Source organism: Falco punctatus (genome assembly GCF_963210335.1).
Source record: "Falco punctatus genome assembly, chromosome: 6".
NCBI classification, from domain to species: Eukaryota; Metazoa; Chordata; class Aves; order Falconiformes; family Falconidae; genus Falco; species Falco punctatus.
In genome coordinates, this window is record NC_137585.1 from 90,309,312 (window position 1) to 90,336,258 (window position 26,947).

Consider the following 26,947-nt stretch of genomic DNA (forward strand, 5'->3'; position numbering starts at 1 on the left):
TCCCCAGTACAAGACAGACATGGACACACTGGAGAGAGTCCAACTAAGGGGCTGGAGCATCGCTCCTGTGACAAAAGGCTGAGAGAGCTGGGACTGTCAGCCTGGAGAAGAGAAGGCTCAGGGGGATCTTTACAGTATACATAAATACCTGAAGGGAGGGTGCAGAGAAGATGGAGCCGGGCTCTTCTCAGTGGTGCCCAGTGACAGGACTAGAGGCAACAGGCACAAGCTGAAAACATGAGGTTCCCTCTGAACACCAGGAAACACTTTTTCACTGCGAGGGTGACTGAGCCCTGGCACAGGTTGCCCAGGGAGGTTGCCGAGTCTCCATCCTCGGAGAAAGTCAAAAGGAATATGGACTTGGCCTGCGCAAACTGCTTTAGGCGGTCGTGCTGGAGCAGGGGATTGGACCATAGGACCTCCAGAGGTCCCCTTCAACCTCAACCACTCTGTGATGCCATGAAATAAAAAGACTAGTTCTCTTTAGTCACTGACAAGACACCTAGAACAAATTTTACAGTAAGATTCATGCATTCTTGATGGTATGTGTATCTAGAACCAGGTGATACGTTCTTCACAGACCAACAGAAAGAACTTGCTGCATTAACTCGGGATTTGTAAGAACCTGCAACTAAACAGGATTCCAGTTTCCATTACAATGTAGACATAGCTTTTAAACTAAAAAGAGACAATTTCAAGTATTCTCAAGGCAAGCTTAGAAAATACCGCTAGTGGGTTTTTTCCTCATTAACAAGACCAAGTATTAAACACATATGGCAACTCAAGATGAAAACAGAATTTTTCAAATGCAACTGAACATGGGAATCTTTACCTTCCACTACTCTCAGAAGCAAAACACTGCATCTTCAATCATTTAAGTATCTGTGAAGATCTGGTCTTGTAAATGGATGGAATTAAATTTACTGCTACCAGAGCCTGCACCAGGAGAAAGGACTGGGTATTAAAGAGAGGAGGGGAAAAAACAGCAAAAGCACTCCTAACCACAAATATAATATTTTTTGGTTTGCATCCAATAACTGCTCTTTCAGTTTAGTCAAGGCAGGAAGATTTACTGTGCAAAAGAAACTGTACTATTAAGGCGAAGAAAAAACATCCAGAGCTTACTCTCTGTGAAGACTGCAGAGCCTGTTAATATTTATGAAGTCTGAAGTAGCTTCAAAGACCCTTCATTTTCTTATGTCACAACAAAAAGCAGCACTAACTCATTAAATTTTAAGGAAAGTTCACCACTAAACTATAACTGTTTTAATAAATTTCAACCTCCTAGGAAAAGGCCTGACTTCTTTGTGTGTGTGTGTGTCTGTGTCCATGTCCCATATCAACGACAATGACCAGAAGATGGAAAGATAAAACTTGCAGTTGTTCAGAAACTTGGAAGATCAAAACACATAAACTCTGGAAGCGCCCAATATTATGGCCCAAAAGCTACATTTGATGGCTGTATTCCTGTGCACAGATTATTCCATGGACTGACCTGCCACCATGCAAGGCCAGGACAGAGGGCAGAGGGAGAATCTCTTCTGGAAGACCCTGATTAAGCACTTACTGTCAAAAGCTTTCCCTCTGATCAAACTCAGTGTCATAAAAATAACACATTAGAGGAAGTCATCCCTTCTCCTAGTATGGATGCTGCCATGCAGATATTGTTTAGCTGAGAAAAATCTACGTAGGAAAGAAAAGGAAACAGTGTTATAGGATAAAGACAGAAAATTGTGTACTTTATTTGGGCAGGGGACAGCCAGGTTTGGACAAGACGGCCTCCAATTCTGCACATAATACTGGAGTGTTTTGGCAATAGCCAGGGCTTTAAAGAGGGTATCACTACTAATCCTGATAAATAGTGGGGGTAAGGAGAGGGAAGAAGAGACTGGGACAAGCCACTGAATAGCCCACATAGCTTTAACCCAAAAAATTCGTCAAGGTTACATGTTGCCCTTGACTCAGGCATTCCTGAATAGCACTTATTTGCCACAACTGTCAGAAACAAAACATCAGGAAATGTGACCTATTCCTCCTTAAATAAAAATACATTAAACCATAGAACTGTTAATAGGATCATGTCACACAAAACACGGACTCATATCTTCAAGAATCCCTACGGATTTGGCAGTGACCGAGTCAAAAAACAAAGCATGACTTTTCAGCAGAGAAAATGAAGTGAAACGGGGTCTCTGTTAATTTTAGAACAGATCTGTCATCACTTTGGGGATTAAACAGTTAATTTCCTCCTTAGCTTTGAAGTCTCTGTATTAATGAGTAAATACTCACTTATCGGAATGATGCTGAAGACACTACATATATGTAGTATCACATGTATGTACACTGTATGTATCCAGACAACGTTCCAGTAGCCCAGAAGTATATCTGACCTTTAACAGCAGCATTAATCACTGCTTAGACACTGCAAAAGTTCCCCTACCAAAACAAAATATTGAAGTTGGTTTCCCCCCACCCAGGTCTCAAACAATATTGAATCTCTTCCGCATTCAGTATCGCCCCAGCCATTCTCTCTTAGAATGATCCTCAGTTCCTACAATCTTTGAATATCACACACCGGGAGGAGGAGAAGGGGCAGGGCCAGCAAACAGCTTCTGCACTGGCTACCAGCCCAGTAAATCACCGGGAATTTGTTTCCAGCCAAGACAACAGCAGGGTTATATGGTCAGCCCCCTCATTCTGTCTCCTCAGCTGGGGTCTCCCCTCTGCCAGTCTCTCCAAAACCGGGTCCCACAGAAGAGTGGAGCCAGGACAGGCTTTTCCCAGCTGCTGCCCTTAATTCCTCCCTCCCCCACAGGCACTGACGTCAGGTCACCAGGCCACAGCCATGCTGGCAAGGCAGGCCAGGAAAGAGGTCAAAGCCTGGGTGATGCCTTCACCCACAGCAGAAGCCGTACCGCGCCAAGGAGCAGCACACGCATGTTCAAGCAACAGCAGCCGCCCCCACATTGCTCGACAGTCACCCCCTGACCCAGGATGTGCTGAGCAGACCAGGTCTCGCTAGTGCCACAGTTAAAAGAGAAAAAAACACCAAACCCATCAGTCTGACACTTTAGCTCAGGTCAGTCCCATCTGCCACCGGCCAAAACCATTTCCGAAAGCTCACCTGCAGAGCTGGAAGCACGACATGGCTCATCCTCAGCTCAGTCTGGCATCTCAGCCACATTTATTACGGCAGAGGGACAAGCCAAACATACTTGTGGCCACCGTATGAAAAACAGCGAATGAAAAACAGCGAAACATAACTCAAGCTTTCAGGAATTTTTGCGCAATTTGGTATCGTAACACCGTCGATTACTTTTGTATTCTATCAGTTTCACAGCTAGTAGCTTAAATGTCAGCTTCAGAAGAACACAGGCTGGGACCAAAAAAAAAAAAAAAAAGAAAAAAAAAATCTCCCCTTTTTGAATTAACTAAATCACTAGTTATGGCACTTGAAAAAAAAAAAAAAACAACAGAGGTTTAAGACAGCTCACACGTAATTCTGAGGAATGAAACTACTGATCTGACAGCATCCTCCCTTAGTTTCTAGCACGTGATAACACAGAGCACAGACACCTGGGATCCCTACTTTGTTAAGTATTTCCCCTTCCCACCCGCACCTCAACCGCCACTGGAAACGTGATACCCGAGAACTCGCCCATCATTCATTCTACATTCGCCCAAGCTTAACAGTACCACATCTACAGAGTCTAAAACTCTGCAGCTGCAGTAGTGAAGCACGACATGAAAACATGTCAGAAAGCTGTCATTTTCCCACTTGCTCCACACGTGCATTTAAGCTCAGTGACAATCCACAGAAGCACGCAGGCGGCCCACAAAATGCGTGTGCACCTATGGGACCTTTTCTGGAGGAGTCTGGGTTGACACCTTGGACTGCAGAACAGCCATTTACCCAGCATCACGGCTCTGCCATCCTCTCCTTCGTCTTGAAAGTAAGCTCTCCAGCAGCGCTTCTCTGCTCCTACTCCTCCGACACTCCCGCGCCTCATCACTTCACATCATGATGCGCCCAGGCACTGCACGCTTTGGGTGGTCGGTACGCTGCTGGCTATTTAATACGAACGTGTGGCTAGCCCCTAATTCTGCCAGGCTCCGCTGAAGCTCCCAGGAAGCAAAGCTCGCAACACAAGCTGCGCTCCCAGGTCTTTATTTCCAAATCGGCTGCCACCCCGATGCCACCCCGGCCGGGGGGGGCGGGAAGAGGTGAATCAGGGGTGCGATGCAGCGGGCACTGCGCCCCCCCCCGCCCCCAGGGAGATCCCTGCAAGCAGCTCACCGTGACCAAAGCCTGAAGGGCGGCAGCGTGAGGAGCGAGCAGGTCTGGCAGGGACGGCGTGCCAGCGGCCGCGACACGGTCCCCAAGACGACGACGACAACAACTCGGGGGACCAGCTAAGGCGAGCTGCGTTTGCACATAAAGATGTGACCTCTAGCAGGCTCGCCGCCACCCGCCATACGCCGTGTTTACTACAGCCCGGGACTCCCGGCTCCGCGCCTCAGCTGGACGGCGGCGGCGGTGCCGCCCGTGCCCGCAGCCCGGGACGGCCGCTCCGCGCTGGAGGGGCGCGGGGGGCAGAGCGCGGCTCCGCCGCCCCGGAGGGGGGCAGCCGGGCACCCCCAGCGCCCGCTGGTCTCCCGTTTCGGGCCCAGAAAGCTGAGGCACCGGCCGAGCTCCCCGTTGGCTCCCCCCGCAGCCCGTCGGTCCGCCCCCTTCCCCACCAGCCCCGGGAGAGCTGAACAAAAGGCGACGGAAAGGACGGGGGCAGCGACCCCCGCCCGGGGTTCCCCGGCCCGGGCCGGCGCGGCCCGGTGGGCGGCCCCGCACGCAGCGCTGCCCCGCGCCGTGGGGGCGCGCCTGTCCCCCCGCCCGCGGGGCCAGCGAGTCCCCGCCGCCCCGGCCCGGGGAGGTCGGTGCCGGGCTGGGTGTGGAAGGGCTCAGACGAAAAAAAAAAAAAAAAAAAAGGAAGAAAACGCATTGTTGCTATTATGTCTTCCCCCGAAGGCGGCCCGGCGGGGCACTCACCCTGCTCGTAAATCGGAGCAAACTCTCATTCGGTGCCCAGGCCGCCGGAGCCAGGCGCCGCCCCGAGAGCCGCCGGTCGCTGAGCCGCGCCGGGCCGCGCCGGGCCGGGCGCCGCCGGGGCCGGGCGCGCCCGCTCAGCCCCGCACAAAGCGCGGCGCCCCTGCCCGCTGCGGGCGAGGGCGGCAGCAGGTGCTCGTCCGCCGCCGCCGAGGCCGTGCCGAGCGCCCTGCGCAGCCGCCGCCGCCGCCGCCGCCGCAGCAGCGCCCGAGCCGCTCGCCGGGGCCGCGCTGCGCGCCCGCCCCGCCCCCGGCGGCCCCGCGGCGGGAGCCCGCAGAGGCGGGGGCGGGCGGGGCCGGCGGGTCGGCCTATGGGCGGCCGCACGGGCGGCGCGGCCCGGCCCGCAGGAGCGCGGCGGCGGCGCAGAGCGAGGCGCCCCGGCGGCCGCAGCCCGGCCCCAGCTCCCGCCGGCGGCGGGTCCCGCCGTCCTCCCGGCGTGCGCGGAGCGGCAGCGAGCGGCCCCCCAGCCCCGCCGCCGCGCACCTGCCCTGCGCCGCGCCGGCGCCTGGAGCTCGCCTGCGAAGGAGTCCCGACGCCTAGCAGGCAAGATCCTCCATAGCGTGCTGGCTGCTGGTGGTGGTGCAGTCTGTGCTGCCCTCTGATATACGCATTGCACACTGGAGCGGCCCGCAGCGGGGCTTGCGCTGGCCGCGTATGCGATTTGTTATAGCGCCGGTACCGTAACGCCGTGTGCGGGTGGCGTGCGTTGCGGCCGGATCCTGAGCCCGGCAGGATCAGGACTTCGCTGTGCTCCGGGCTCGCCAGATACGGACACGGCGGCCGCCTCGCCTGTGCTTTGCTCTAACCGCAGGGACCGCGCCGCCGGGGCCAGCCGCGCTCCGGTTAACCGGGGGCTGCCGGCCGAGCACGTGCCCCAGCGCTGGGCCGGGCCCGTAGCGCCGCCTGGCCCCCTGCGCCGCCCCGGGGCACCGGCTGCTGCCGTCCTGCAGCCTCACCACACACACCGGGGGGAGACCGGGGGGAGGCCGGGGGGGTGGGTGGGTGGGGGCATCCCGCCCGCGGGCACCGCGGTGCTGACGCTCCGCACGCCGGTAACCGCTTGGGCAGCATCCAGGGCCCCGCACTGCCCGTGGCGGTTTGCGCTGCTCGTGCTTAACCCTCCTCTCGCTTTCGTAGGGAGTACGTGCCCTTTTATTTCTCCTTCCTCTCACGTCCCATCCTCTGGGTTGGGGGATGCAGGGGCCGCCCGGCTGCCGCGCAGCGTGAGCGATATCGCACAGTGCCGGGACTGACCTGCCCCAGCGTGCGCGCTGCGCAGCGGGGAGGGGCCGCGGCTGCGGTGCGGCATCCTCCGGCGGGCCCCGGGGACGGCGGGCCGCGCTCCGCTGCGGTTTTCCCGCAGGTTTGCCCGTTTGCAAGGTGGTGACTGATGGCATGGCATCCTCGTATTTCACGTCATCTCGTGCCCTTTGCATGCTGGCTTTATAACTCTTTATTTTTTGAGATCAAGGATTTGTGAATCAAAAGATGGGGGAGTGGAGCCATGTGGAGGCTGAGTCAGGTTGTAAAAAAGGAAAGCCGAGCGAGAGTGTGCAATTGCATATCGCATTTACAAACACGGTTTCATTCATCTCCATATGTTGTTCCTGTTACTAGTAATAAAGCTCTGGTTTCTCAGACTGGTGCTACCCTGAGAACACTGTTTGTTCTTCCTGGGGGGTTTTACTCTGTAGCCTCCCTAGTATTTGCATTATAGCACGTTATTTTCCCGGTTATGTTTTTATCGCATTTGAACGTATGTTAATAAGAGAAAGAATTTGACAATATGAATCTACTTCCCATACTCTCCTCTCTTGTTCCTGTTATTCAATGTGCAAAGGAATGACAGACTACTTACCAGCAGCAATTTTTTTCCCTCTCTACTGGTAAGATCTTCTAATTCTAAAAACAAAACAACAACCAAAAAAAAAAAAAAAAAGCTTTTTCTCTGGGTGTACACCCCTGTTTGCTTCCTCTTGCTTTCCTCATCCTGCTAATGATACCCAAGTCCACCACGGCAGTGTTGGAGCTGCAGGAAGGCTGGCTTTGTCTACTGAAAGATTTCTATGGAAGCCTCTATAGGCAAAGGGAGCCAGAGAGCAAGGTCTGCTTTAAGCATAACAGTGTCTGGGGGTTTCTTCCCTGGCAGGGAGGTATAGCTGTGGAGAATGCAAAAATTAATTTAATCCAGTGCTGGGAGAGAAGGAGAAAGAATGATTGAATTGGAAAAAAATGAGAGTTTTTTTCAAAAGTTTCAGTTGTGAGATGTAAGTGGCAATTTTAATGACCTTCATGATTTCTGCTTTAGACAAAAGGCAGCAACCCAGTACAAGGGTCGTTTGTCTCCTGGCCTCATCCTTTATTCCACTGGGTTTAGCCTGTCACTTCCTAGGGCCTGACTCTGTCCCTCACTGGGGCCGCAGTACCTCTCACCCATGGCTCTCAGAAGTGCTGTTCTGGCAGGTGATTTTTTTTAATCCAACTATTTCACATCTCTGTTGTGCAAGGTCTTTATGACCCTCTGAGTCTCTCTCCTCTGTGCCTTATTTATGCTTCAGTGTTGCTGTCTTGCCAGACATTGTGCTGGTTACTTTACCTTCCCTTTCTCTCTGCTTTTTCTCCACTTATGCCTTTTCTCTCATTTTTGTCCGCTTTCATATATATTTTCCTTCTTCCATCTCTACACACTCCCTTCTCTTTCTGTCCTGGCTTCTGACATCTCACTTCATTCCACTGCCTTACTTTACGTGCCTCTTGGCATTTTTTCTTCACACTGTTCCTTTTGGTCATTGTCCTCCTCCGTCCTTTCTCCTGGCTTAAATTTACATACAGAGGTGTGTGTGTATGTGTGTGTATATCTCTACTCCAGATCTTCCATTCTCCAGCTGAAACAAAGACATGACTCATGCTGATGGTCTGATCCTATTGCATCCCTTTCTCAGCACCTGAAGTATGCTGCTCCTGCCCACCCTCAGACCCGTGCATTGGGTAGACTGAAGCATTAAGTATGTGGAAAATGTTCCTAAATTCAGAATTTGACTTGAAAAAACAGCTCGCTTAGGCTGCACTGTGAACAGAGCAGTTACTGTGCTCCCACTGACCGTACCAGAGGAGGACTGTAAGCATCCTGAACTCAAGGACCCAATGGCATTTCCTTCACACTCCTAAATTTCTGATTTTTGGTAACAATAATTTTAGGTAAGGGACACCTGCCATCTGAATTATCCCTTGAATCCCAAACTAAGCCAAAAGAGGACCCCACAAAATGCTTTTCTTTTTTCCCAATTGCTCAGTTTTACACGTTTGTTAAGCCACTTTTGTGCAGCTTTTAGGAGAGAAATGCTTTTCTTCTCATCAGAGCTAAGCTCTGCCTCTGAGAAGGGCTCTGTGTGGGGTAAAACTGGGATCTTGGCTCGTCAGATTCCCTTTTTTCTGGAGCCAGAGAGAGAGGAGAGAGCTGTGACTGCAGGAATGCATGCATTGGGTGGGAGGTGGAAAAATAGATGCACAACCCAAAAATGCTACATTAACCTCAGGGGGTGAGGGGTGGAGTTGTTTAATAATATTTCCCCTTGACTATCACTGACTGCAGACAGAATCACTGGGGATCAAGGGCAAATGTTAGATTTCACTATTTAAATAAGACTCTTAGGTAAAAAAAAAAATCTGATTTAATAATTAAACTTTTTTTTTTTTCTTCCAAAATTCATAGTACTGACTGGCTGGAATGAAAACAGCTCCATCCCACAGATTCCACCTCTGCTTTCTGGCAGCTTACCTGACTCATAAAGAGAGTGGGGGATTTTACATGCCACCTACATCAACTCAACATTTTCCTTTGTGGTGAGAGTTAATCACCACCCTTGTCATATTATTTCACCGACCTTCCTAAAGGCACGATCTGTCAGGGGGGATTGTTTATCCTCCAAACCACCCTTAAAACTGCTTATAGAATAGGGTGGGTTTTTCTGAATTTGGTCAAAATACACAGGTGGTCCATTGTAGTAAGGTTTTCTGTGTTATTTGTTAAAAACTGGCATTTACCCCAGGATCAGGGAAGAGAGTTTCTGTTTACAGAGGACTCACCTCTGACATGAGAAGTGCCACCTGGAGAGCTGAGATGCAGCAGCTGAAGGTTGAGGACCATCTCCCAGGTAATCACTGCAGGAAGTTTGCACTGAGGAAGAAACTGTGGGGTTGTAGCTATGATGATCAAGGATTTAAGAGTGCAAAGTTTTGCCAGCAGAGGTGACGTTTGTATTAGACCAATGGATGGAGACAGGAAAAACGAACATGCTCTTGGGCACATAAAATCTCTCATTCTAACCCGTTTGTATAACCTGTGTGACCTCATCTCTTGTGGGAAGAGAGATTGTATGTAGTAGACTGATACTTGTTAAGCAGAACATACTACATGAAAGAAGGAAGGAAAATGGGCATGAGAACAAAACATCAAGGTGGCAATACAATAAGTGCAGTGCAAGCAGGAGGCAATGGCAGAAGGGGTAGGAGGAGCTGAAAATGCACTTCTAGGAAGGTTATTGGGAGTTACAAAGAGCATATGAGTTACCCTGGAAAGTGAGAGGAAACGAGCAGAAAAAAGTGTGACACATTTGCAGAAGAAATTCTTGAAATGAGGTACAGGGAGGGCAGAGAGGAAAGAACAGCTGAGACCACTCTGGAGCTCAGCACTTAAAGAGAAATCTTAGTGTGAAGAAGAGCCAGGGCAAGCATTTCATATGAGTCTCCTCATTTCTGTGTCACAAGAGCAGGCAGAATCACAGAACGGGAAGGAAAGGGGAAAACAAAAAGAACCGAAGTGAACTGCTGACAAATGTGGATGAAGGAGGGGCAGGGATGAAGGAAGCTGCTGCCACGTTGACAGAGAGGGAGAAGTCCTCTTTGAGTCTGCTGTGGGACCTGGAAGATGACTGAATAACAAGTGGGGTGCTATAAGACAGGAGGCAGGGAGCACCCCATCAGGAATGAACTGTCTGACCATTCCCAATATAAATACGGGTTATCTCCAGTCCTGATGTGTATAAGCCTTAAAATGCATTGCAGATACAGCAGCACTGCCCTGAAGATACAGATGCTGCAGCTGTCTCGCTCATCCTGTCACACCTTCCTCTTTCTCCCACGTCAGAATTAATCCTGTATTCTCTCCTTTCCTGCACTATGGGTCCTCAGCCCAGCCCCAATGATCACTCTTATCGATTGCACCTGCCTGATAACTGGAGCACAATTCCAGGTGAGGACCCTGGAGTCATGCACAAGGATGTGGTTCTCGAAGCAGAGACACTAATGAGCTCTGCAGAGGGTGCGTGCTGAGAGAGGAACCACAGGGAGGAAGAAGAGCAAAGGGTGAGCACTTCATCTGAGGAAGAAACATAGCCGTGGGGAGACTAAAGGTATGGAAGCCTCAGGAGGAAAGTGAGTGTAGGAGGATGGAGCCATGGATGGTTGAAAATAATGGTCTGGCATGGATAATGTGGCACTCCACTGGCATTTTAAACCTGCTGCCTTTGAAAACCCTTCTGTGTTTTGAAAAGCAACCCTCACGTTTAAATTCCTCTAATTGCTGCTGACCAGCCAGGACCACTGGCATTTTGGGGCTGGCATTTTGTCCTGCAGCCCCCGTTTTCTTCACTGCTGGTCTACTGATTGCAACCGACTGTTCAGCAGAGAGCTCTTTGCACCCCTGCCTGACGTAAATATTGATGTATCCCTAATTATGCTTTGATTTCTCTGGAAGGGAGGTGGCCTTTTTTAGCTTGTATCAGTATAGTGACTAGCGCACAAAGTCTGTGCGATAATGGTGCTATCGCAGATTAGAGCTAAGTTAAAGCACCATTCACAGGCGGTTTGTACGATCTGGAATTTAAGCATGGGCTAACCTGGCCTGAAAGCCATTTTTTTCAATGGTCCTGGTGAACTGCAAGCTTTTCAGCCCCGTGACTGTTTGAAGCAACGTGCTAGTCTCTGTACAAATATCATGTGGTGGACGGGACCGAGTGGCAGCAAACCTGCTGGCATTTTGAACCTCCAGGCCCTTGTAACGGGTGTGAGAGAAAGAAGGAAGGAAAAATAAAGTGCAAAATGAAGGACCTCTGCGCATTTTGATAACAATTCTTCACTAGATTTATTTTTTTTTTTAAACCAGGTTTTGTCTTTGAACTATGGAAGGTATGGGTTTCTTCCTCTTTCTCCCCTCCTCCGTTGCCCCTCACCCTCCTGCTTCCCAGTAAGGATGTGAGGTTCCTTCTCATCTCCAGCTTAAATTTATCCATGATCATTTTAAAACGGTTTCTTGACAGTTCTTGTACCAAGGTTTACCTTCTCCTTCAGTAACTCTTGTGTCCTTAGTGCTTACCCCTATCTATTTTGGGAGAGTAGCCAGCACCCATCTTTGATAGAGCTTTGCCATGCTGTCCCAGACATGCTTTTCCTTCTCCTTCCATCTATCAGGCTCTCCGTTTTCCTGCTTTGTATAGAAGATGACCTCTAATGCTCAGAGGACTCTCTGCCTGTGGTAATGTGATCTAGTGGCTGCAGCAGAGAAAGGTGTCAGCAGTCCTGGATTGTGTTCCCCATCCGGTGTTTGGATGTTGTGAGATCTGGGGAAGGACATTTAGCTTTGTTTCCCTGCAGGCTCCAGTAATAGTCGTGCATCTTCATTTTACAGTAAAATTGCTATTACCATGCCAAATTAATTATTAATACACACATTACAATATTTTCAGTATCCTGTAGCAATGAAATCTGGCTCTGTGCCACTCACTGCCCTTTAGCTTGTGGCGTGGCATGCGGTCTTTTTGGATGTACTGGTGTGGTACCCATGGCTCCTGCATTTACACTCTTCTGTTCCCAAGTACCCATGCTTTGCAGCCATGATAAAGCAGCTTTCACATATTCCTGACATTTTCATTAATTGCATGCTTTTCACTAATTTTTTTAAATCGTTTTCAGGACTTGCTGAAATGTGACTGGGAAACGATGATTGAAGTTAGAGACTTATTTAGAAGGAATGTCGGTCATGATTGATTACAACTGCACGCGTCATGCCCTTGCCTGGCTTTTTCTCCCTACGTAGGGGGAGTTGGTGGTACTGTGCAGGTCTGTTGAGCATACATGGATTAGACCCATATACATTGCGTGAAGGTTGTTACAAAGTTTTGCTGGGCTTATTTCACCCATGCTGTTGAGGATATGTGCTAATGCTTACATTGTGATGTACCCATCACATCACTCTTACAAGCCTTAATGGCCTTGGTCTGATCTTCAGTGTAATTTGGGGACATAGCTTTCCACTTTGGCATGGTTTTGTATCCATACGTATTATTCCCAGTCAATGTGGTATGGCCAGAGGAAATGTTTTTGGGTACGATCCCTGCTTCTGTTTCTTTTTGCTACGCAAATTATCTGTAGCACTGGAAAAGGTCACAGAAACCTACTGAAACCTGGGGATGGGGCGTGTGGGAGGAAGAGGTGTCACATGTGTTTGTCTTGGTTCCCACGTAACTCCTGCCTTAACTCAGAAGCAGCTCTCACCTCCTGGGGCTGCTGCCTCTCCCTCTCCCACCCACTCTCCCCTTATGGCCTGCAGGTGTTGGGCTGTAGCTTATCTCATATTTTTGGCCATGGCTGAATTGGCACATTTTTAATGGATGCCTTTTTCAGCACCGATGAAAATAGTCTAGAATTTTGATAATTCTCTGTTACTCCACAAAACTCATAAAAAGAGCTTGCTTAAATGCCACAGCAGTTCTTTATGCTTATTATCATTACTAGTTAGGAGACCATGGCTCCATTGTGGGAGTTATTTAGATATAGCAAACTCAGTGACTTTATGGTCTTCTGCTTTTCCAGAGAAATCGAAATGATGAGGTCAAAGATCAAGCGATTTTCATCTTTGATACGGCACAGAGCAATTCATTTTGAATCTGCACTTTTTCTTTTCAGTAGCATAGGGCGTCATGGAATAACTAAAGCACCTTTCTGATGTGTAACAGGGTCATTAGCATGACAGACCCCAGTCACCTATGATTTTTGTTCTCACACCTGTCTCCAATAGTCTGTACCTTGCAAATCACCAAGAAGATACGTAGGGCTTGGGATGATGCTGGGTAGCTGGGCTGCTGTGGTGTCTTGCATGCTGCTCCCGCCCAGCAGGATTGCTCCAGGTCAGCTGGAGATCCTCTGGCTGTACGTGGTGAGCAGGCTCAGACCTCTCCCTGCCTTCAGAGCAGCTTTGCTGAGCTAACCCAAGGGCAGGAGCTAAACCCTGCACCGAGACACGGAGTTGCTGCTGACAGGCTGACCCCCAGTGGGTCCCCTTGAGTTGAAGTATGAAGGGAGCAGAAGTCTGTTGGTTGAGGAGAGGATTTGTGACAGAAGCAGCAAACCCCGATGACTGAAACTTAAGAGAAAGCCTGTGCTGAAGTTTTATGTTGTGTTGAGGTTTTGACTTACTGATAAAACCCCAGGAAGGGGGTGGGTTGTGTGCTCTGTCAGACTGTGTTAGTCCTGAGGGCTTTCCGAGGATGGCTGTGGTGATACAGGCTTCTCTTAAACCCCAGCACTCTGTGGGAAAGCTGACTGGACTGTAATTATGGCAGGTGCTGGTACTGGGTGTACTCTTGTAAACATTTAACAGGTATTGATCTATAGAAAACATAATTTCTCCTCTTTCATTTATTAGATCCTGTTGATCAAGCCTGTGGATCAGAGATATTCCAGAACAGGTAGATAATGAGCACTCTTATAACAGCAGATAAAAGTCATGAGCGAGTTATTGGCAGTAACAAAACCTTGCTAAAATGCGGAGTCTGATTTTTATAAAGTACTGAGCCTCCTGGATTCCAGTGGAAATCAATGTTGGCTGTTGGTGCTAAGCATCTCTAAACACTGTATTTGTGGTTTCAGACCCAGGTTATACCCCCATTGACTTCAGGCACTCCTCTAGTAAGAGTAAGGACAGCAGTGTTCAGCCTCCTGACAATCATTCTTCTTGCAGCACTGTGTCTCTCTTGCTCTGGTTGACTCATGGATATGATTTTATTTAAAAATTCAACGTATCTTCTCTGCAGAGAGCTCTGATCTAGGGTCCTGCTCCTTACTTTGTACATAAGCATCTCTGATTGATACATCTGCAACCCTGAGAAGGACTTGCAGCTTGGGCAAAAGTAGCACAAGAAATTACAGTTGTTGCTGGTGATTGAAAATACGTTTTCTAAAATTATAAACAGAAATGCTGGGGGGAAAAAGGAGAGAATAAAAGATTACTGTATGGAGTATCCTGTACTGAACTACCAAGCAATGTGTTAACACAAGCAATGATAGCAATCAGTGAAAGAGCTATAGGATGCCACTGTATCTCATTGCACTATTCTGCTTGTATTTCTTCTAAAGAAATCTAAAAATCACTTTGAACATAGTGTGTCTGTGTCTGGGAATGAGTTTGTAGCATTTCTTTCTGTGTTAAGGAGGAGGGAGCATCTTCAGTTTTTTTAAAATATTTTCATGGTCCCATACACAGGCACAAATCAGCTCACTAGAGGAATTGTATGTGTATCCAAGGTTCAAATTCAGCCCTCTAAATGGTAATTTTACAGGAGCAATCATATAAAATGCAGCAGAGTATGTGGGATTGAAGATAGGGCCTTATTATTGATACTGGATTGCCTGGGAGGAGACCTGGGATCCCAAAAGTAACCTCTGTGCCCCTCCACCGCTGGAAGAAATCAGGCATTTCAGATTAGTTTACCTTATTCTAGGAAATTCTTGTCACTACTTCAAAGCAAATATTACCTCATCATCACATGCTAGACAACATACCAAGAGAAAAATTCTCTCCAGTCCAAAATATGACTATCAGTTTTTGCACATGAGACAGCATCACCAATGTCTCACAGTGACTCATCACGCTTCTGATCTGCTTTACAACCCAAGGCAGAGCTTGCTACCAAATAACCATAAAATACCTGCTTGTTTTCTCAGCTAGTACTATTTAATGGCACCTGGTGGATGAGAAAATTCTTGTTTAATAACTTGCAGGTAGATGTCCGTATGTTATAAAAGGGAGGGGACCTGCAGTCTGCAGAAATAATGCTGTTCCAACAAGAGTAATCTGCTGACATCTGGTAATTTGTAAACTATTTACCAGATCTGCTGTCTGTGCTCTTACAAGCATTTCAGAGTAGATGAAGCCATTAGAAAGCCTTTTCCTTTCGGTGGAAACATTCCCTAAGTTGTTGCTCTCCTTTGTGTTTCAGAGGGGGTAAAACAAGAAGCAGCAGCAGCAGATTTCGTTTTACGTTTCTTGATGTGTAGGATTAAAGCCAAGTTTATTTTATGCAGCAAGAGGAGCTGGGGAAGGGGACGATAATTGGACAGAACTAACAGGACATTCCTATTTAAGGGGTAGACTAAACAGCAAGTGCCCGTTGGCTCTCATTTACTCTGGCAAGGATTAAAATAGATCATCAGAAGATTAGCAAATATCAGAATATCAGATATCCAAAAGATGAGAGCTTGAGTTTTTCCTACAAATGTTTAATTTTGCACCAAAACCTCCCAAGAAATAAATGCCGATTCTAGAAATGTAACTGTTGTGCTTGATGAGGAAATTACAGCAAGGAAGCAGCCCAGTGGGCATGGGGATTTACAGTAGATGCTACAGAGCTCATCACAGCAAGGACAGCTTTTAATAGGAAAAAGAAGGAAAAAATGGAAGTGCTGTTTCCACCTCTGTATGAGGAGAGGCCCAAAAGGCCAGCAGCTAATGGTCCACTCGTGGTCACCCATGCACACCGCTGCCACCAGCTTGGCACTGGTCCTACAGACTTAACAGCAAACAGCAAGGCCGAAAATGAACAAAAATGCTGTGAGAGCTTCCCCGCCTGTCTCTCTCTCTGTCGATATATCAAGGCCTGGGGAAAACAAGAGACAGCATCAGGCTTCACATGGGATTTCTCAGCAGGGCTCCTCTCCCATCTCAGATCTGAAAGACTGCGGTGATTTGTATCTTTGAATATGTTTTCAGTTCATTTTCCTTTTAATGATGCTGAAGAAAGGGGTGTCAACACAAAGGAAGATGTATCTGTCACTCTGCACCGCTCTGGTTCCTAGCAGCAGGCAGGCTGCTGCTTGGAGCTGGCTAGGAAAAAATGCTGTGGTTGGTTTTGTTGTTGGTTTTATGAGGAAGGAAAAAAATGCCAGCGCTGATTTGGATTGACTCAGAGCATACAAAGCCATAAAGAAAAAAATGTGCCCAAAGATTTTCCTCAAAAACCTGAATTCTTCCAAATGTCACTGTGATGCTTCAGAGTGCCTCCTCTTGCGTGGCTGTACCCTGTGTCCCCAGGACCTTGGTGGCTTGGACCTGGAGGTTAGCACCATCTCCCCTTCTCAGGGGTTCCTGTGGGAGTCTCTGGCTGCAGTGTCCTGTGGGAGATGTCCAGCAGGAGAACACAGCTTGTAAAGCATGTTCTAGGTGAGAGCACCTCCAGCTTCAGCCTCCGGGAGTCACAGAATGGCTGAAGCTGGAGAACGTTCAGTCCAGCCCGTGCTCAGAGCGGTGTCGGCCGCTGTGGGTTGTACAGAGCCATGTCCTGTTGCATTTTGAGTATCTCCAAGTACGGAGACCCTGCAACCTCTCTGAGCAACATGTGATGGGTCACCCTCACAGCAGAGAAGTCAATCATGACAGCAACGCTTCCAAACACGAAACCTAATAATTATTAACTTCTTCAGGATTTTTCTCTTGTTATTTTTAAAGAGCCATAAAAAGAAACCATTTCTTTAAAAGGTCAGCTGGTTTTCCTTCAACAAACTCTCCACGCGGACACTTTGGGAATAATCCCACTACTTCTGTCTTCATACCAGCACGGCACCTCCCTGTGGATTGCGTTTGCGCTGGTGACAGAAGGGTTGGTGATACTGTCAACCATTATTAACGTTATTTATTTAGCACCTGGCAAAAGCGGTCAGGTTCTTTATGCTAGGCACTGCCCAAACAAACTGGAAGGCAGGCAACCTGTTCCCAAGGCAGGTGCTATTTACCTGTTAAACAGCAGGCTGCAAGGAAATGGGCGGAGGGGAGCGAGGACACCGAAGCTTTTGTGCTACTCTCTGAACTTTAGCGTCATTGCTTCCCTCATCGCAGCTATATGTGGAAGAAGAGCAAGATCCTGGCCACGCTACCCAAGGGGGTTAGCTGGGTCAAATGGACAGAGCTGTCCTGTAGGTGTGACCTTTTCTGGAGACATGGAACCACTCTGGTGCCTGTTGGGCACCATATTCATTTTTTAAAAGCTGCGGTACAAGTGCACTTAACAATTAATACATATTCTAGAAGGATGCACTTTTTAAAAAAGCCTAAGAAATCATCATTTACATTTTTCAGTTGTGGTGTTTTTCAGCCAGGAAATCAGCTCAAGAGAAAAAGAAGGAAGTGCACAGTTATTTCTTCCCTTGGAGAAATGCCTTTCCATTGAAAAGATGTATTTTTGAGTCTGCAAACAAGAGTGGTAGGGGATTTCTTTTCCCAATATTGCTTCTCAAGTAGAGGAATAAAAAGGAAGAAAAATTGTGGTTGCACCAGAGGAAGATGATGTGGTGTTTAATGGGGCAGCTGTCACAGAGTTTTGAAGAGTGCGCAGGACTTGCCCTTCCAAATGCCTCCATTGGGTAGAACACACAGAGAACTGAGAAGGGGGTGAGGTGGCAGAGTCAAGCTCATAGCACATGAAAATCATGTCTTTGGAGATTTTCAGGAAAAGGTAAGAAATTAGTCTAGGAGGGCATAGCAAGTTACCCCATCCTGAAAGCAAAGCATGGAGCTCTGGAGGCTCCTTCCAGCTGCACGTTTCTGGCATTTCGGTGACACTGTTTATTCATATGCTCAAACTGAGCATTTTGGCGTGCAAGTCTCAGAGGCCACTTTGGTCAGAACCATCCTGCCTGTCTCTGGGCACGGTCTTTGTCTGCGGTTTTCCACCTAGCTCAGCTCACTTGGCCATGAAGCATTGCCAGGGGTTGAGTTCACCTGAAGGAGAACTACTCTCACAACGTCCCATCTCCTGAAACTGCTTTTCCTTTAACATCAGTGAGTCAGGAAATTGTTAGTTTATGATTGCCAGGGCATATAACCATGTATGTTACAACTACAGGTGTCCTGAAACTAGGAAAAGATACTAATGTTCATAAACCAAAGCCAACTAGAAGAAAGCATCAACAGCTTTCCATACATTTGTTTAGTTTTTTCTTTTCTTTTTCTTCCTATCCTCCATACCTGATGTTAGGTTGCTAGTTATTCCAGGGATTTGAGAGGGATTTATGTGTCTTTACCCCATTTTGATGTTTTTTTTTTTTAATATTTGTGTGCTTTAGTCATGAGCAGTTCGAGGTTCTGTTGCAGCGAGTTGTTGGTGGTATGCTTGCAGCCTATTACATGAAGTTTTCCTGTACACTGGCCTTTTCCAACTAGTTAGACAATGTTCCATTGTGGTGTGACAAAATACTTATTTTTGCAAGATGAAGCAAAAGAAGCTTGAATGGGTCTCTCAGGCCTCACAGAAGCAAAACTCCCATTAACGGCAAGGAAGAAACTGCTTTGCTTGCACAAAATCTCAGTGCTAAGGACACTGGTGCCGACTTTTGCTTCTAGCTAGGTGGGTGTTTTGGAGAGCTGTGGTGGAGATGTTGTCTCCATGCCCCTTAGCATCCCAAGCAGCACCAGCCTGCCCTTGCAGCTGGGCATAACCCCACTTGAAACCCTCAGCGCTGCCCTTTGCCCAGCACCTACCAGACCATGCAGCTGCCAGAGCCCAGTGTCGGTGCCTCGTAGGGTAAAGCAGCCAGCAGCGGCCCTGGTGCTTGCTGCAGGCAGACGGCAGCGTCTCACATATTGAGGCTTTGGAGCCACAGAGGCTTCTTGCATGGTTTGGAAGCAGGAGCTGGTATCCACCAAGATGTGGGCACATAAATTCAGCCTCAGGGTCAAAGACATCTGCTCCCACAGGGAGCAACTGGGAACTTCTTCTAGACTTGCGTGCAACACAGCTGCTGTGTCTGGCTTTGATTGCAGGTGCGGGCAACGGTGGAGAAACCAGGCCAGGGTGGAAGGCATCATCTGTCCCTCCCCAAGGAGGAGAGGCAGGGCTGAGCATGCAGGTGTTGCTTTGGCAGAGGTACTGTTTAGGTCTCTCTCTAATGCTCTGTGTGTACAGACCACGTGTTAGATTCCAGCTTTCTCTCGTGTTTTTATCTGTCCATTTTCTCATGTGCCATCAGCCCTGAAACTCTCTTTTTTTTGCTTTTCCAGTCTCTCTTGGCCAGCAGACTGTAAGTCCTAGGTCATCGTCAAAAGGAGGCACAGAGTAGTAAAAGCCCAAGCCCCAGAGTGATGCTGGAAGCCGATCCTCCAGCAAAGCCTGGAGAAGCCTTGCCTTTCAAGGGAGCAATCAAAGTGTCCTCCGAGACACAAAACCAATCACCAGGTTACGACACAGTTACTCCCTTGACCCACGTAGTGGAGCACATGCAAATGTGTAGCACGGGGGAGGCACCCGGTTTTATGGCAGGTTTACACACTGTCTCTTTGTTACTGCGGTTCCAGATGACAGCAGTCGGCTGCCGGTCTGGGCTCTGCAGGCTGTGGCCTAACGAAGAATAAGGCAGAGAGGGGACTGGGCATCTTTGGTGTAAACCGGCCAGCGGAGGCTTGCTCTCTCTCGGAAGCAGAAAGCACAAACAGCAGGAGACAATTTCAGTCCATGTAGCTTCTCTCCATCGACACATAGCCCAAAAGCACTTTCATTGTTTTCCTCATATCCACACTCCTGTTTCTCTGCCAAGTGATTCCTGCCACCTCCTCTGAGCTTTTCTGCTCTCTGGTATTTTTGCTAGCTAATGTGAATACTGAGAGATTCCCATAGCTCAGCTGGCTAGCTTAAAACTATATGTTTTTTATATTCCAGTGCAATGCATGGTGTAAAACAATAGCCACAGAAATGCAAGCACCCTCAAAATAAACTTTTACCTACAAAGAAAAAAGGGTCTATTGGAGATAAGGTGGCTTCAGTGATGCCTTGCAACAGTCTCCCGCCCATTCCAGCAAGATTTAATTTATTCCTTGCTGCAGTTAGTGTTTTCTTTGGAACTGCAATGTTATCAGAAGTATGTTCACCCTCCAGCCGATGTTTACTAAGTAGATGCCAACTAGGCCTGGGTTCAGTGCTGTTTACAAGGCTAGTGTTACGGGGATTTGGACAGAAACCAACAAAAAACCATACACGAACCAGAGCAGTTCTCACTGGCAGTTCAAAAGTGCTTGCACGGGGCCACGGGGTGTTTGTGTCAGATTCAGAGACGTCACTTGTCTCTGACTCAGACTCTCTCACCTTTCAGTAAAAACTATACTGTAGAAGAACAAAAAAGAATTTAATTGTTTTGGTGTTCTTTCCAAGCAGCTCCAAGACCCAAAGAAAGCTCTCAGGATGCCAGAGCCAGCAAAGTCCACCTCTGCGCCCAAAAAGGGCTCCAAGAAAGCGGTGACGAAGACCCAAAAAAAGGGCGATAAGAAGCGGCACAAGAGCAGGAAAGAGAGCTACTCCATCTATGTCTACAAGGTGCTGAAGCAGGTCCACCCCGACACCGGCATCTCCTCCAAGGCCATGGGCATCATGAACTCCTTCGTCAACGACATCTTTGAGCGCATTGCTGGAGAAGCCTCCCGCCTGGCCCATTACAACAAGCGCTCCACCATCACCTCCCGGGAGATTCAGACAGCGGTGCGTCTGCTGCTCCCAGGAGAGCTGGCCAAGCACGCCGTCTCGGAGGGCACCAAGGCCGTCACCAAGTACACGAGCTCCAAGTAGCGGGACGTCACCTCTCTAGTGGGACCATCGAGCACCGGACCCTCCGCGCAAGCACGGGTAGGCAGCCATGGTCCGGATAAACGTCACAGCTATTATCCACAGCAATTTACAGCCTTGGGATGGGCATGAGAAGCTGCCGTGTGGAAGAGGAGACAGTGATCTGGATGTCAACTGATTTTCATAGTCTGTTTGGGACATGCAGTGGGTTCGACGAGGCTGGTGGAGGAGGCCCCTGCTTTCACATCTCATCTGAAGGACTGATCGACTGCAGTATATCCAAACTCTCCTCTGTGCTTGGCAAACATGCATGCTTGGCGCTGGCAGGGGAGACTGGCAGCAGCAACACAGAGATGCCGTCTCTGAAGTCTTCCTGTTCGGCTGCTTTCTCACAGTCATCCAAGATGGGCACCAAGGAGTCAGTGCTGGTATCCTCTCCCTTGTAGCTCAGATCCATCCTGGTGTACAGTGGCACAGCCTACCCTGTGCCAGCAGAAGTGGCATTGACAGCTGCAGGGCAAGGGCTGTAGAATGAAATTGATACTGATTCAACAACGATCTGTGCTTGACCGCCTGTTTTAAAGAGCAAGCCTGGCAGGCAGGCAGGTGCCCGGGATGATACCAAGCGCTGCTCCTCCTCGTTGCTCCCAATGGATGAACCGTCCAGCAGGCTGAGGGTGCTGCTGTGGAGCTGCCTGCTGCCTCCCACGTTGTGCCAAGGAAGATGGATAGACAAGGGGGGATGTTGGGGCTGGGTTGCTGCCCTCCCTGGCTGCTGCTTTGGCTGCTGTAGGACTTGCTTTGGTGTGCAAGATGCTGCTAATTCTGCTGCTTTTCAGAGACTTTTCCTGCCTTGACGCTGCCTGGGCTCTCCTTTCCACCATACGCATGGGCGAGATGGGGTGGTGCCCGTGGGGGTTCCCCTCTCCTGTGAGCGCAAGGGTGGTGCAGGACAAACAGCACAGGAGTGTCGGGAGGGGACTGAAGATTTGGGAAGGCCTCTGGAGCGGGAACAGAGGTGGTTAATGCAGTCTGGGGGAGAGGCTCCCCACATCTCCGGGCAGCTCACCTGGCCCTGCCTTCCCTGCTTTATTCACTGGTTAGAAAGAAAAAGCAAAAACTGGGGCTGGGTGGATATATAGGGACATTTGCCTGCATCCCAGTGATACTTTAAATATTACATCATTTTAAACTACTTCAGATACTCCCCACGTCTTCTCCAAGTCCATAGTAAGGTGAGCAATAATAAAATCCTGATAAAAGCCATAGAAATCAGTGGAGGAACATCTTGGTGAGAGATTTATCTTGCCTGAACTGCTGGATAGCAGAAGAGCACGTGTGGAACCAGTGTGAAGTTGAAGCTTCCTACTCAAAACATAAAATTAGCCAACATTTTTTAAAAAAATCAAAATATCTGGTAGGCAGTAGCGCTCGGATAAAAAATATTTGTGTCTAAAATAACAACTGCTTTCTGCAGCTTATCCTGTATATAAAAAGGGCAGCAAACATACAGGATCCAGAACTAAGTGCAGGTTCTCCCCAAACTCAAGACCTTGCTTTTAATTGAAAGGTAAATTAATACCCTGAAATAACAACCTTGCAATACATCTGCATTTTCCCTTACATTTATCCTGTTTCTTTACACTTTGAGAGTGATGGGGGTCCTTGACAAATTTACGTTGCTTTTGGAGCTGTAGAACTCTGCAGCTGCAGAAGATTCAGTTGTTTCTTGCTTTTATAACAGCATTACAGTCATTTTCCAGTTGGTCTGAGGAAAGGACCATGCAGACCTACTCAACCAAGAGCACCTCAAGAGCCTGAGAAGCATCATGGGGTCTTGTGTGGTCTCTGTGCAAGAGTGAAGATCAAGTTCCTTATGGGCTGCTCCCATTCCCCTGCTTTGGGTTTGAACACCACACACCCGAAAAGGGGCTTTCCTCCCATACTTTTGCTCAGTGATAGCACACAGCCACGTTTGATACCCTAATGCCAGCAGGAATCCCTAGCGATATCTTGGAGAAAGAGCAAGAGCCGCCTCCCCCGGTGTCAGCACCCACAACGAGCAGCTCCCGGCAGCAGTGTCTGTACTCGGTAGCATTGGTAACCTGGACCACTTGGCCAGGGCACTTTGGAGGTGACAGATTGGCACTTCCTTTTGTTTCCAATCAAATAGTCAAAATCAGACACCAAAGATGAAAATGTACCTGCAGTGGGCCTAGGTCTGCTCTCCTCGGCCCCTCTCCCACAAGAAATCGGGCAGTGTGTGATGCAGAAAGGGAATATAGAGAGTGAAGGGCTGGCTGGCAGTGCTGGACCTCTCTCCTGTTCCTATGAGCTGCGGGTCAGCTTTCATCCCCTCGGGAAGTCCTGGAGATAGGAATTCAGAGCGGGATAGATCTGCTCCAGTCCAAGTGGTGTGTGCAAGGTAGGACACACCTCTCCCAGGATTACCCGGCACAGCCTCCCAATCCTCACTCTTCTGAGCAGAGCAGAGTCCTGCTCCAGTCTCTGCAGGCTGCAAGAAGTCAGGAAAATAAAATGAGGTGGGTTTAGGGTGTTCTAGGGTCTCCTGGGTGGCTCGGGGAGCTGGGGCAAGGCTGGGCACTGGGACAAGAGCTGCTGGCCCCATACACATGCAGCGCTGGTCTCATTTTCTTCTGCCACTGTTGCCACTCTCTGGTTTTGAAAATTTTTTCAGAGAAAGGAGAAACTTTGATTTAAGGCTATAAAAATGCTTGAAGACTTAAAGAGGATTTTTATATTGTCTAAAGCCAAGTGACTGAGACTAGTCGTGTCCTTCCATTTATAGTTTAGGCTGTGGTTTCACACATCATTTGCTCTTCACTCTCCCCTTGTATTGCTTCTTTACTTGCCCCTGGCAGTGTGAAGCACAGGACTGGGGAACGATCGAGGTTAAAATGAGCCTTTTTTTTCTTTTTTTTCTTTTGCAAGCTTTGTTTTAACCCAGTTCTGGGGGCTGCTCTGCTCTGTCACTGTTGTACAGACACTTGTGCTAGGGAAGGGAAGGGCTGATCCAGGAAAGGCAGGGCTGGCGTAAGCTAGGACTGCTGCAGAAAGCAGTTGGGAAATTAATGGCCTTAGTGTCAAGGAAAAATGAAGGAAGGAAATTTGTGTCTCCTGCAGTGGTCCAGTTAGCAGCAAAGTCTTGGCTTTTAAATACACAGCTGTGGGTGTCCCACAAGCAGTTTCTCCAACAGTCCTGATGCTGGAAATCGGACACATCCCATTTCTGCAGATCCCAGAGGACTCGAATGTCACACCAGGGAAAAGGGAGCAGATTGGGAAGGGGACCGTGCTCCCGTGCAGCCGCCCAGCTGTAGCATTGGGAGGCTCCTTGGTCAGCAGGCAAACGGCACGCGAGGCAGCCTGCCCTCCCCACGCTGCCTGCTGCTGTACGGGAGCGTGCTCACAAGTTACACGGGAGTTATTTTGACTGTGATGAGCTTGGACTAAGCCTTAATATTAGAGGCAATAGAAGTTCAAACTTCAATTGTCCGCTCAGTAATCTGAGGTATGACAGTTCTTTGGTAAGGAGATTTGCTGCAGAAGAGGAATTGTGCACTTCAGAATCCGTGCTTGTAAAAAATACTTATTTCCAGCTCTGGAATTCATAAAACATTTCAAAATTGAAGATAATATACCAAGCTCCATTGTCTCTATCTGTCTCTATCCGATTCCTACTCCCAACTCCAGAAGCACTTTTTTTTTTTTGCTGTGTTTTGCCAATTAAAAGAAAAAAAAAATCAACTGCAGATTGAAAGTTGGAAAAGGAAGCTGAAAAAGAGTAATACAGCCTTGATACTAACCCCATGTTAACCCCGTGCACATCGCTGCATCGAGTTATTTGTTTTCATGTACAATTTAAGATAAAATTAGCTGCTATAGATCTACTCCTGATTTTCCACCCTGCTTCCCTAGAAGGGCTTAAAGTCCATCTGCCCTTCACAGCAGAGCTCAATCTACAGAAGAGCCAAGTGGCCATGTTCGTGGAGTTTTGCTCCTGCTCCGGATAGACAGGTCTTTAGTCAGGCACAGGGAAAACAACAGTAAAAACAAGTGTGGAGGATGAGTGCCTGTCCTGGGCACTGCAGCGTGTCCTCGGAAGGGGTGCCTGAGCTGAGACTGCTGAGGAGCCCTGCCCAGAGGAGCCGTGTGGCTGAGCGCCCTTCTGCCCTGGCGACAGGCAGCAACGCAGAGGTAGCCCCAAGTCCTGCCCACCCCTGGAGCCAAGCTTGGCACGGCCTCTGCACAGCCCTGAGCATTTGTCCCATGGTAGCGCTTCCTGATGGTTTATATCCAGACCAAATTGTTTGCAGGAAAAGGAAGAATGGGAACTAAATCATAAAAATCACTTGCTGCCAGAATTTCAAGAGTTCCCCAGGACCAGCACCTGGGGACCAATCTCTCATGCTTACTCTGCATGCATGATACCTTGTGGGCTTATGTACACGGGGTTTTTCTGACAGTAAGTGTTAACATCAAGTATGATCTATGTTACAATACTGCTGTTTTACGACCTATCTTACTGCTAATTATCTGTTTTCTGTTAAATGTATAAATAAAATGTAAATGACAACCTGTTTAAAGTCACATGAGACCCAGTAGTCAGAATGTCTCGTTTCTGCTGTATCACTACCTCCCCCAGTTTCTCTTTCTCCATTATATTCCCTGCAGACCCAGGGGGACAGCAGCCACCCTTCCAGCAGAGATGGATCCTGGCTGGTCCTGGCAGAGGGTTAGTCAAAAACCAGAGCAGCTCTGCACTTGGGAGAGTGTCAGGCTGCCACTGTGAGTCCTTGTGGGGTGTCACTCCCTCCAAATGGGTGCAACATAAGCATGTGTGTGTTTTCAAGCCCTTCCAGTGAGCTTAACCCCAGGCAGAGCTGAGCCTGTGACCTGTTCTTGCCACACTCCTGCTTGGGGTGCGCACTGCCTGGCACCCATCATGTAACCCCCAAGGGGCAGCACTTTTGACTTGCACAGGCTGAGCACTGTGAGATTCTGTGGTTAGAAAAGTGTTTTGTGCATATTCAGAATTTTTGTTTATCTGAATTAACAATTGCTGCCACTAGAAACATCTTTCCTTGGACTATAAGAAGTTTATAGGCAACAAATACGGAATAAGACGTAGCATCTGAAAACCCCAGAAGGAAAGAGACCTTCCTTTGAAACAATGATTGGTAAATGCACTCAAATGAAACACGTACCTGCTGGACCTCAGTATTGCAATGCACTCATTGGAGTGGGAAATGAATGTGCTGTGCTAGACACCACGTGCTGGAGAAACAAGCTGAGACTTCAGACATGGCATATAACAGAAATCAGAACTAGAAAGATTTAGAGTCTCTGTAAAGACAGACTCATAAACTTAACATAATTGGGGAAAAGCAGTATTTGGAGAAAAAAAAAACCCTTATAACTAACTGATCTGAAGTATTTCTTTCCAAAGAAATAAATTATGCTACTTCTAATGCTGATTTTCACTTGGATACCCCTTTGCAGAGCAGCACCCACAGTACACTTTCATAACAGAGCTGACACCTGGGTCTCAGGAAGACCCAAACCAGACAAGAAAAGGTAGAGCATAACCTATGTTTATGCTCCTCCAGTATGTTGGGACATAACTAATTTCTTTGTAGTTATTCAGTTATTATTTAGTTACTATTGACTGGTTATTCAAAGACCATTAGTTGGATTCAGGTGCCACCTGGCTAAGGCTATTGGCAGAACCAGATAGAGAACTCAGGAGCATCAAAAGAAACAATGGAAGAACTGAGTTTTAAAGTAAGTTAGGAGAAGCAGCACTTCATGCAACAAGCAGTCCACCTATTGAGCCCTTGGCCAACAGATGCTGGAGATGCTAGAATTTGGTTTGAGGACAAATTAGTGGGAGTGACATCCATTGAGAGTTGCCAAACACTTACAGACTATGCTGGAAATTGTTAGA

The 26,947-nt window shown here is 48.3% G+C and overlaps 3 protein-coding genes across 7 annotated transcripts in view; 2 read left to right on the plus strand and 1 right to left on the minus strand.

The window, feature by feature from the left end:
* Window positions 1-5,296, minus strand: part of GRAMD4 (GRAM domain containing 4) — an 81,682-nt gene extending 76,386 nt beyond the window's left edge. The window contains exon 1 of the mRNA XM_080394099.1: window positions 5,045-5,296. Coding sequence (XP_080250225.1) covers window positions 5,045-5,073 — 29 coding nt within the window. The 5' untranslated portion in view covers window positions 5,074-5,296. The remainder of the gene's footprint in view (window positions 1-5,044) is intronic.
* The window catches only part of CELSR1 (cadherin EGF LAG seven-pass G-type receptor 1), a 295,961-nt gene that overhangs the window by 59,177 nt on the left and 209,837 nt on the right, over window positions 1-26,947 (plus strand). The gene's annotated exons all lie outside the window — the stretch shown is intronic.
* Window positions 5,444-25,597, plus strand: LOC308066624 (histone H2B 5-like). 5 transcript variants are annotated; one of them, XM_080394118.1, is made up of 3 exons: window positions 5,444-5,644; window positions 13,803-13,845; window positions 20,575-25,597. In XM_080394118.1, the coding sequence occupies exon 3, from the start codon at window positions 20,602-20,604 to the stop codon at window positions 20,980-20,982; it is 381 nt and encodes a 126-aa protein (XP_080250244.1). In that variant the 5' UTR covers window positions 5,444-5,644; window positions 13,803-13,845; window positions 20,575-20,601; the 3' UTR covers window positions 20,983-25,597. The 5 variants fall into 5 exon arrangements, with proteins under 5 accessions (XP_080250244.1, XP_080250242.1, XP_080250243.1 ...); XM_080394119.1 differs by lacking the exon at window positions 5,444-5,644 and adding an exon at window positions 9,266-12,217; XM_080394116.1 differs by lacking the exon at window positions 13,803-13,845 and having other exon boundaries at window positions 5,447-5,644.

Excerpts from the sequence above, each read along its gene's own strand:
- LOC308066624 (XM_080394118.1), top strand. The coding sequence starts at position 20,602 with ATGCCAGAGCCAGCAAAGTCCACCTCTGCGCCCAAAAAGGGCTCCAAG.